At 41.7% G+C, this 11,337-nt stretch overlaps 1 protein-coding gene across 1 annotated transcript; it reads right to left on the bottom strand.

Annotated features, from left to right (window-relative positions):
• Nucleotides 1-125: 125 nt before the first annotated feature.
• On the bottom strand, nt 126-7,906 carry LOC134144252 (cytochrome P450 2D6-like). The gene is made up of 9 exons (XM_062583037.1): nt 7,727-7,906; nt 6,112-6,277; nt 5,396-5,545; nt 4,744-4,904; nt 3,778-3,963; nt 3,242-3,383; nt 2,866-3,053; nt 1,881-2,022; nt 126-439 (listed from the first exon to the last, which is right to left on the bottom strand). Exons 1-9 carry the CDS (start codon nt 7,904-7,906, stop codon nt 126-128), a joined length of 1,629 nt encoding a protein of 542 aa, XP_062439021.1.
• Nucleotides 7,907-11,337: the final 3,431 nt, after the last annotated feature.

Below are 11,337 nucleotides of genomic sequence, written 5' to 3'. Positions count from 1 at the left end.
CCATGTTAGGTGTGGCATGAGTGCCGTCCGCCGCCGAAGGCGGGAAGGCGCTCTGAGGCGAGGCCTCGCACGGCGCCACCCGGAGCGGAGAGACACAGCCTGAGGGGCTCAGGTGCCTCCCTGTTTTATTTGTGTTGTTTGCTTCTCTCAGGTAATAAACGGTGGCTATTCAACACCTCAAACTCCCGGGTAGCTCCTGCAGCCACAGGATGACCCTCAGCCGTGCGGCCTGCGTCCCCCCCTTCCTCCACCGCCAGCGTCTGGCGAGGGATGGCGCAGGTCTTGTACGGGTGCGGCTGGAGGATGAACCCCACAATGGGCCAGTCATCAGCTTCCTTCACTCCCGCTGGCAGTCGGAAGGTGAACGCCCGCAGCAGGCTGGCGAAGTTGATGAAGAGGTTCATCCTGGCCAGCCCTTCCCCCAAACACACCCGGTGGCCTGTGGAATGAGGAGAAGGGGTCATGCATGGGTCTAACCCACACGTGGGCAAGAGCACATCCCTGCTGGGAAGCCCCGAAGAACAGGAAAGATTTCAAGCCCCTACGTGTAGCTGCTTACTGCAGTGTGAAAGTGGAGAAATGCTCTAGATTAGTTGACGTGCATCTTGGGTCACCCTTTGAACAGATCTGCTGAGATCTGCAACTCCTTCCTATGTCTGCTGGCTCTGTATTTCTCTAGTGTCCCCCACCTGAGACATGGTTAGAGCCCAAGATGGGAAGAAAAAAACACCAGTCAAATTCTACAGTACCTAATGTGTTAGAGATTAATGGGCAGTTCATAGAGGGCAGTGAGATAATCCCTCGTGTGGCTTCCCCTCGCTACATGAATCCATTGCCAGGTTACCCCATAAGCAGAGAATCTTCTCACAGCATTTTGCAAACCTCTGACCAATAATTCCTGCTATCTAGCAGAATTAATGATTGGATTTCTGACCAAAGTAATTTCTATTTCTCCATCAACTTGTGACATGGATAGAGTCAGAGAAAATCCTTAATCTGTAGATCAGGAATGTGAAAAAAAAGGTATTTGACATACTTAAGGTACTATTTGTTCTGGTACCGTAGTGTCTTAAGTGTATCTGTCTTTGCAAAGCACAGCAACGTGATGCTGGTATTCCCATTTTACTCTTTGGGAACTAAGGCAATGAGTGTCTCAGCAGTGTGTGTGAGACCAGAGAAGTGTGACAGAACAGAGGATGGGGAGTCTCCCAAGTCCTAGGCTAAATACCCTAACAACCGGAACTCCCTTCATAGTCTTAAGAGTACATCAAAAATTATTTTAAAACAAATACCAGAAGGAACAGTTTAAAAACTTCCTAGGTGCTTGGTGTTACACTTAAATTGGATCTTTGTGCTCTGAAGAGCAGCAGCTTGCAAATATATTTTTTGAAAAAATGCATTCTAAAAATTGTTCATATATAAATGCTGTTTGTGTTCATATATAAACCTGATATGCAGCAGCTTCATCTGCTGACCTTTTGGTCTTCACTGGTGTCAGTATTGGTAGACAATTTCTAGTACCTTCGAGGAGCCGGTTCTTAATTAGCAAACAGTCTTCTGTCTCCTGCCATCTGAAGAATCCTTACTTGGTTGTTGTTTTCCCACAGGACAATCTACCTTACTCCCACAATTCAAATCCAAATGAACAAAAAGTTCATTTTGTTGAGAATTTCAGACACCAGCTAGTTATCATTTCTTTTCTGCAAGAAAGTGAAGCTGCTGCAGGTCTTTGAAACCAGCACCTCTGTTCTTTGCTGCATAGACCTTATTATGGGAATGAACAAAGATGTTCATGGGAGGAGATCAGATGTTAAGAAGGTTTTGGCTTGTGAAACAATCACTATAGGAAAGCTGTGAACAATACTGAGGATCGCTCTTACCTGCGGAAAACAGCATAAAGGCTTCTCTGTTCACAAAGTTTCCATCCTTGTCCAGGAAATGACCAGGGTTAAACTTCCAAGGAGTCACCCATTGCTCTTTGTCATACAGGACAGAAAATATGTTGGGGAAAATTAAAGTGCCCTACAGAAAGAGAAAATGAGCACATAAGAATCTTTGTACCAAAGTTAAGTGCTAATGACATAAATTGCCAAGGTGCCACTTGCTCTGTTGAAACTGCCCAATACAAGTGCCAGCTAGTTATTATGGGATGAGAAACATAGTCATGCTATACTATCTCCTGCAGAATTTAGGAATTGTTTAGAAATTATTTTAGCTTGTTTAGAAATTATTAAGTATTTTTTTAACATTGATTTTAGAGTACCAGAGCATGGTATTTTACAGCAAGAAAATTATGATTACAATAACCAGAAAAATTGAAAAAAAATGCTGAAGTGAAGACTTCGCACTGTCCCAAGACCTCTGACTTTTCACCTTGATGTTTGCAAAGGCAAAGCCACACAAGTCTTATCTGTTGGGAAGACCACACATATAAGGTTGGATATGGATCTTAAGCATTCTGCTTATACAATAAATTGTATCTATGGACATTGTTATTCAAGAACTTCAGAGCTTTTTCTGCTTGGCTTTGGCTTGCATCAGTTTTAAAGAAGCACAAGATCATTGTGCTGATACAATTATACTGATGTAACTCCTAAAATCCAGTATAGAAAAACCATTATAAGGAACACCTTTTTCAGAAGGAGAGTGAAGATGAGTAAGAATTTATTTCTGTTATAGTATGTAGATGATGTCCTGCATCCTGTTCATAGTGAAGAGTTTCTCACAAGTTGTTCAAACTCATATTTGGCTGGGGTAAAACATAAACACAACATATGGTGTTAAAAAGGTATGAGGAATCTGTTGCCTTTCACTGTTTTGTCCAGGAATCATACCAAAAAAAAATGTTACGGCATTTTAACATACCTTAGTGATAGAGAAGCCTTGTAGAATGGTATCCTGGGTGCACTTGCGCATAACCCCCACAGCACTTATGCTACTATAACGCAGAATCTCATGCAGAACTGCATTTGTGTATGGTAGGATCACTCGGTCTTTATATTCAATTGCACGAGATGGACCAATGATAGCATCCAATTCTTCTTGGACTCGTTCTGCGGAAGAAAAAGGCTAGTAATGAGTAGTCAGGAAGGCAGTTGATACTTAGGCTCTATGCAGAGACTCAAACAGTGGAAGAAACTTTAAACTAAATTTGGGCAAAAGAGTCAAATGTATTTTGCGTATTACTCTGCCACAAGCAAGAACAGTCACAGGTGTAAGTGCCAGTGCATGCATTTCTCACCTTGTACTTCTGGATAAATCATCATGTAGAGGAGAGCCCAGCATAAGGTGATAGTGGTGGTGTCTGAACCTGCTATGAAGAGATCCGTGATCACTTGCACCATGTTGGTCTCTTTAAACGTAGAAGCTGGATCATCCTTTGCCTTCAAATGTGAGACAGAGAATGTGATGTAAAACAGTTTTAATAGCATAAAAAATTTATAGCAACAGAGCTTTTTGCCTCAGAGGGTTCATGCTGAATTGATGAAGGTGGAAAGCTAGCAGCCATGTATATCTGTTTTAAAAAATCTTACTTAGAACAATGGTATACAATACACTTTTTTCCAGTCTAAGGTAGAGCAACATTACTCTTCATGTGGTGACTGCCAAGGAACATTAGTACTTTGAGAAAATACTTTACTTTTGAGGTTGAATTAAAAAAAACAAATATCCAAACAAATAGTCTCTCAGAGGAGGAAGTAACTGTGCAGCTGGAAATCTCTTATCTACAAGTATTAAAAATATGCTGCAGCTGCACAAAAGATAGTTATTTTTTACCTTTAACATCTGAGCTAGGTATGCATCAATGAAATCTCGTGGCTCTCCAGGCACCCAGCTCTTCTGGTGGTTCCTGATCTCATCCTTAATAACTGTACGTAGATCCTGCAAGTGTTTTAATGCCACCAGCGATTTCATTAACACAGGGCTTAAGAACTTCAACAATGATGGAAAAGTATCATAGAGCTGCACATGGAAATAAAAGCACAGGGAACACTGTGACATTTTAGCTTCTCTTTAAAGCCTCGGTGTTCACAGCTGAACCATGGCTAACTATGTCTATGACCCAGGTATATTATTTGTTAAAAGATAGTAAATAAGTGATCGCTTTTTTTTTTATTGTCTATTTTGGAGGCACGAAATGTTTAAAGGATGACCATTAGCACACAATTATTCCTACTTTTCACTAGTATCTTTCAGATTTAGGGAGTTTAAATCCTTTACAGTACATCTTTTCTTATGTTTTCTAAGTGAAGCCTTTGCCTAATTGCCTGCTCCCTCTTACACCTTAAGTCAGACTTTACTGTAGTACTCAAAGCCACAACAATGTTAGCTTGCTATATTTTGCTGGATGGTTTGGAAAGATCCCAGTCTAACACAGGAAATGTGGGCTATTACAGAAACCTCAAAGGAAAAAGCTAAAAGGAAAAACCTGAGTGTGGCCCTAAGGCAGGCTTCATGGTGAATAATCTTAATATAAAGTCAAATCAATCTGTGCAAAGAGAACTAGTATAGGAGATCCAATGAATCTGTGGACGGAGATAGCCATGAATGGTTGTAGAGGAACCATTACTGAGAAAGAAGGGAACAGAAGTGAGTGCTGTTTTTAGCAGAGTTAAGTATGTAGTCAAGAGCTCTTATTTATCATTGTGCATTGGCAAAGAATGGCTGTTTCATGCTACAGCTCACTGAGAAAGGCCATAGAGTTTTCATATAATTGGAGGGAAGAATCAGTCCTTTGCTTACTCGAGGCCAGAAGGTGCCTTGGAATTCTGCCATGGCCTGGGAGCCTTTGAGCAGCCTCTGGAACGCATCAGCCTCTCTAGAGAAGCAATGTCCAAAAAGCACACCAGCAATCACGTTGTTAACGGAAGAAAGGATGGGGAGAGAGGGATCCATAGGTCTGCCTATGAACAGAGAAAGTTGCGTCATTAACTTCTCATACAGGCTACGGCCCATTGTTATGCTGAGTTCCCATGCAGCCTGCTCTTGTTTTGCCTGGGATTACACAAATAGCTGATCTTTCAGTGATCAAGACACAAGAGTATAATTGGGAGATCATTCTGTGGGCACCTTTGTAATGAGTGAGGAAAGGATTCCATCCTGCAGAAAAGGGCAAGCCAGGACAATTCAGGAGTATTTCCCCAGTACTTACCCCAGTAAAGCGTTAGAGTGAAAGCAATGAGTCAGATGTGATGTTCCAGCCAAGTGCAAAATGAGTTGTGAAAGTATCATTTATAGAAATTGGGGGAACTGGCAACCTCCAGTAGAAAAGCCAGGGTTTGAAATAGTCAAGGAGAATGAGCTCTTTCATGCACCAGTCAGTGAATCAGTATTTGCTGAATTGAAAGTGAGATGTTTTTGCCGTGTCATGACCACATACAGATATATATTTCACCTTTTTGTCTGGCAAAGACCTTGACAAGGCAGTTGGCTTCCTCCTGGATCCAGGCTTCCAGGCTTTTCTTGCCTAGACCCAGGTTCCGCAGAGTCATCAGGCTGAACCGTCTCTGCTGTTTCCAGGTGTGCCCATTGGAAAAGATGATGCCTGCAAGGAAATGAAGAATGCCCAAGGAGAAGTATGGGACTGGCTTCCCTGTAAGTTGGTGAAATTACAGTGGTTCCAAGACTTGCCGTTATAAGTTTGGAAGGATCCCCAGCAGTATTTGCACAAGAACTGAGAGATGTTTATGCTATTTTTTTTCACCTCACCTGATCCTTTTGGTGGGGAATAAGCCCCATGTCTGCCTTTCCTTTTCTACTTGTTTACCTAGAACAATACTCTGAGTTGTACTAGTTGATATGCTTACAACTTTATGCCTTCTACTGCAAAGACTTCCTGAGATAGCTTGGTAAAATGCTCAATTACTAAGAATTGCCCAGGTTATACAAGTATATAAAGGTTTTCTTGTCAGTGTATACATACTGATTTTGTATACTGAGTGCACATTTGGGGCCCAGCATTTGAGAAGGACATGGAGCAGTTGGTCTACAGCATTCATCTTGCTAAGAGCTTGAAAAGAGGCATTAAGAGTAGATGCAGAGTATACCCAGCCTTGTCCTCTAAACAGCTTGTTATGGTAAAAATATTTTAGTATACACAATAGAAAATACCGTAGGGGCCTCCCACGACATCCCTAAAGAAGGGTGTTATAGGTCTCTCAGCAAATTCTTCAGCATGACCAATCAAGGCATCCTTCACTGCTTGGAATCCGTTCAGCACAATCACTGGTGTTCTTCCCAGCCACAGTGTGGATATATTTCCGTACCTCCTGGCCACCTAGAGAGACAATGAGACGAACAATGACATGAGGAATTTATAAAGAGGCTGTGTCTCCCTGCTGCATCCAGTGGTACTGTTAGGCTGCTGCTCAAAAATCATTTCTCTTATGCAAGGGCTGGTTTGCAGTTTGTCTAGGACATTGCCCAGGAAAGGGAAGGGAAAAATTCTGTCCTGCTGTCAAGATATAAAAAAGGGTGGAATCGTGTTTCACTATTAAAATCGTAGAGGGCTTTCACTGTTATGACTACATTGCATTATTATTTATGACTTTCATTATTTGTGTATTTGCAGTTTATATAGCCAACAGCCATGTCATGTTACCCAGAAACACTTAGACAAAATTTTTCACATTTCTGTTGCTAGACCAGAGGTGATGGAAGGATTGTGCAGATCACAAATACTGCTTTTATTATCTTCCCATTTTTTTTAAGTTGCTGTTTCAATGTATCAGTAATTACACAAGGAAAAGGGTTCATTGTTAAAACAGAAATTGTAGTTAACATGCGCAGCCATTAGATGGTAATGTTTGCTCATGGTTTCACTGAGCACTGTGCTTGCAGTGCAGGACAGTGAGGCAGTTGAGCCAAACTTTTGAAGTGTAGCCACTAATTTGGGGTGCCTCATTTGAGATATGTTGGGTATCATGAAATGCCTGGGAAGTGCTGAGCTCCTACAGAGCCTATTGATTGCAGCTGGGGTTTGGGCTCTCAGTAGGTCTGCAAATCAAGTCTCAGAAGTCAGAGACTAATTTTGAACTCTTTGACCTTAGATGTTTGAAAATGACCTAGTTGTACACAGGAAGGGAATACAGGGTGATACTAACTTGCTCAAGGAATTAAAAGTTCAAATAGTAACAACACTAGGTAGCTTGTGACTATATGGGATAGGAGGACTCCAGAGGTAAGGATTTCTGAACATCAGGGGATGTTCAGGGATTCATGTTCATGTTTCGGGGATTTTAAAGTATGAAGCAGAGGGATGAATAACAATGGTACCCACACATACTTTTGGTATTACATATATACATATTAAATATAGATATACACACATATATAGCTATATATAAATGTGTGTGTGGGGGGGTGTACATTCCTCCTGCTTATTTCTCCTGTTTCTTCTCCTCCCTACTTGTAGCAGGCACTGTAGTAACAGACTTCCTGCAGAGGTTACTTTTGCCTGAAGGAGAGTTCAGTGACTGCTGCTACAGCCCATCTCCACTCACTGCCAATCCTCTTTAAAGTCCTACAGGAGAACACTTGTCTTGAAGTTCTGACTAGAAAACTCAGTTCAGACTGAAGCCAGTAAGAAAAAGAAAGATGCTTTCACTTTCCAGCCCAGGATATGATAGGAGTCTTGCTGTGTCTGCACTTGGACTACTCGTAAAACTATGAAGAGTAACTATACCTATACTATAAATAAATTTAAATATACCTAAATTATAAATACCTTTAAGAGTGTTTCATGATGAATTTGGAAGTCCAGTGTTGCCAGATTGCCAATTAAAGGGAGAGGTATTGGTCCTGGAGGCAGTTTCCTTCGGGCCCTCTGGATGTTCAGGTATATCAGAGAAATCCAGACAAAGAGAAAGACAAAGATGGCCATAAAAATTTGACTTCCAGAGAACATTGCTCTCCCACATCACTCACAGTGCTTTCTGCTGTGACCTGACAGCCCAAGAGTCATCGCCCCCTGATCCACACCCCCACAGGCACCAGTCCTATTGGAGCACTTGGACAGCACAAGCAAATTAGCCACAGTTTTCAAACCACAGCACTTGCAGCTGGGCCATATCAGAGTGTGTCCCTTGCACTGTGCGCAGCAGGAAAAGCAGATCAGGAGAACCGAGGTGAACCACTTTTCAGTATCACAGTGAGGACAAGGCTAGTGCCATGATCTGGACATCAGCATCAGCACAGACCTCCTGTGTGATTCTGGGCAAGCTGCTTAATGCCATTTCGTGTTCTAACCAGACTGTAATCTAATCATAAAGCAAAATGCCTTGAAAGTGAATAGTTCTGCCCCCTCATTTCCCCTTTCACCAGTGCTGGATCTACTGATCACAGAATACAAAGTGAGTGGAGTCATCTAACTGATCTGATGGATAGCCATTCCTTTTTATTTGCAGGAATAGTTTTATGCCAGCTCAGCAATCTGAACCCACTCACCTCTTGGCCACTGTCTTGCTAGTGCGGCAGAAGCAGAGGGAGAACACATCAAGGGCAAAGCAGGGATTAGTTGTATGTAGCATGAATCTTCATCTGAATCCTCTCTGCCTCAGAGCTCCTCCTACTACCTGTGCTCCTAGGACTGTTGCTGTTTCGAATACATTGCCAGCTAACTACTCCAGTGACAGCAGACACAGAACTAACCTATATAGAAACTATATCTATATAGTTCTCTGTATAGGCTCTCTAGCGAATGTTTCTTTCTAAAGCACTAAAACCGTGTTTGCAAATGACCTAATAAGGTTTTATAGGGAGCAAGCATATGGATAAGCTCAGGGAGGGGGAGACATAATGATTGCAGGACTTTATGGAAGACTGAAAACAAATCTATTATATCTGATCTGCTTCAAAAATGTTGAGAAAGATAATCAGTCATTTCAAAAGGCTTCAAGAGTCCATGCAAAAGAGTCCATGCAAATCAAACCTTTTTATGGGAGTTTCATAAGTTAATTTCATCTGTCTTTGGCAGATGAATTTAAATCCTCCTTCCAAGATCTGCAAGTAGTCCCAAGGGGAGGAAAGTGGTTTCCATTATGGTTTTATCCCATTCTAAGTGCCAACATTGCAGCTATTCTATTTTTCCTTTGTTTGAATATGCCTGGTAAAGCTCAAATAGTTTGTCACCGTGTAAGTTAATGCAGGCAACTTGTTATAAAGCCGGGCTCTCTCTTAAATGATTAATAATTTAAGAATGGACATGAATTCGATCAATAGCCCTATGACAGGTGGGAGTCATGATACTACTTTTCGGCACTGAAGCTGGGTTCCACATTCCTAGCCCAGAGTTTCTGAAAATACTCTTGTTTAAAGGAGAAAGTATAACTGTATTCTTTCTGCAGATTCAACCACTCACCAGTAACACCAGCTGTGATCAGCAGGAACTTTCCTCTGATGGCTTGACCCCAGACTGGTCTACACACAGAAAAAGGAAAATTCTTCCTGTTGTACAAATCATGCATCTTTCTCCATCATATGCAATTAAATAGACTACTCCTCACTGGAGGATGAGCTCTTGAGACTGAGCTGTCAGAAACAGCCTTAATTGCACTTTACACATGACTGTTTCTGAAAAAGTTAAGATGTTTTTGTTGAGAATTGTTATCTGAATGCAAAGGAGTTTAGCTAATTCATACTGTGGAACTCCAGACACATCAATACTGGTGTCAAATGGGTGAGAAAACAACAAAAGATTTATTCTGGTCAGTGTTATTACAAATGAAAACATCTGAAATATCTTTAACGTTAAAAATAGTTAATATTGTGATTGATCACTGTGATTGATTACCGTTGAAATGGCCATAGAGGCCTTTTTAAACATACAAAAATAACAACCCAAAAACAATAACAAAAACCCCAGAAGCCCTAGTATAGCCTTGTAGTGGTAAACACTGACATACTAATGGCAGCCACTGCATTGTAATATGTTATACAGCAATAATAAAATTCTCCCAATGTAAAAGCAAGCTACAACACTTTGAAATCAATTATTAGCTGGTAAATGGCACAAACGCCATTTTAACATTTTAGAGGAAACTGTAAGACACGTCAGTGAGCAAGGCTCAACTGCTGATGAATTAATTCTCTTTGGATCATTGGATCCCATATGGAATTTCCCCTTGTTTCTGCGTTTTCCTGCTGAGAATGGCTGAGGACAGAATAGCCATTTTTAACTGGCAAGTGACTTTAAAGGTGCCTCTCACTTCTCAAGGAGACAGAAGATGCTGTACTGGGAGCATCTGTGACCTGTAAAGGAAAAATCGTTTTGATCCCGTATCAGAACTGGATGCTAAGGATGGGAGTTTCCCTCTCTTATTGAATGCCCATCTGGCAGCACTGCTCTCTCATCATGACCACACTGGGAGAGACCTGGGCAACTGGCTGTTCTCAGCAGCACGGTTGCTGGGACACGAGGAGAGAGTGTAAAAGGCTTGTTATGTGCCCAGCTCCCTCTACTTTTATTGTCAAGGGAAGGAAAAAAGAGTGAATTACTTCTTGCCAGAGCACATGACAGCGTGATGAAATTGAAACCAGTTGGCCTGGGTCAGTCCCATGATTCTCAATAAATCAAAGATGTGCTTGGCAGCCACTGTCAGCTCACAAGGAATATGAAATTTCAGTTGGCTGCATTTTTACAAATTTTGCCAGTATGGAGGTGCAGTTACCTTTACATTTTCATCCTGAAGACGTTGGTATGCTGACCTTCATGTGGTCTCTGAGAAAGCACAATCCAAGTGGTTGTGCATGTGACCTTGTTAGTCTCCTTCTCCTCTTTGATGAGTCAAAATATGGAGCAGTGCCAAGCACAGAGTGGTCCTTGTGGTTTCTGTTTCTGCCAAAAAGACGTTGGAAAGAACCCAAACCAGGTTGTCTTCATCAAACCATAGAGCTGGGATTGCCTTTATCTGCAAGAGAGAGGGGTAAGGGTAGAGTACAGCAGACAGTACAGCATGTACAGCCATTGATGTACCTTAAAGAGACTTCTGCAGTCCATGGTTTCCAGAATCTATGATTTTCCAAAGCAGATAAATGTAAAGAGCAGTGGGAAATAGTCATAAGGTCTGATACTTCTGTTTCTTCGTGTCTGAATGAAGTGGCCTGTTTCACAGGCAGTGTTAAGAAATACTTTGAATGATGGCACAAGAGGTGGTTGGATGTTTTTCAGTGGCAGATGTTTCTTTTAGAGATTTGCTGATCTGCTGAATTCAGAACACTCCATGAATTTCCTTATTCACTGAAAGTTTTAGAACAAGTCTGAAGAGTCCCCCTACATGTCCAGTGTCCTTCCCTGCCATTCTGCAGAGACACAGCCCTGTGTCATCCCTGGAAGTTGCT

This window comes from Rhea pennata, chromosome 9 (genome assembly GCF_028389875.1).
Source record: "Rhea pennata isolate bPtePen1 chromosome 9, bPtePen1.pri, whole genome shotgun sequence".
Classification (NCBI taxonomy): Eukaryota; Metazoa; Chordata; class Aves; order Rheiformes; family Rheidae; genus Rhea; species Rhea pennata.
Note: the sequence above shows the minus strand (reverse complement) of the source record. Positions and strands in the feature narration are given on the sequence as shown.

Coding starts and splice junctions, on each gene's coding strand:
- LOC134144252 (XM_062583037.1), bottom strand. CDS start 7,906: ATGTTCTCTGGAAGTCAAATTTTTATGGCCATCTTTGTCTTTCTCTTT. Junction 6,278..7,726: donor ATCATGAAACACTCTTAAAG/GTATTTATAATT, acceptor TTGTCTCTCTAG/GTGGCCAGGAGGTACGGAAA. Junction 3,964..4,743: donor AAGGCACCTTCTGGCCTCGA/GTAAGCAAAGGA, acceptor TTCCATGTGCAG/CTCTATGATACTTTTCCATC.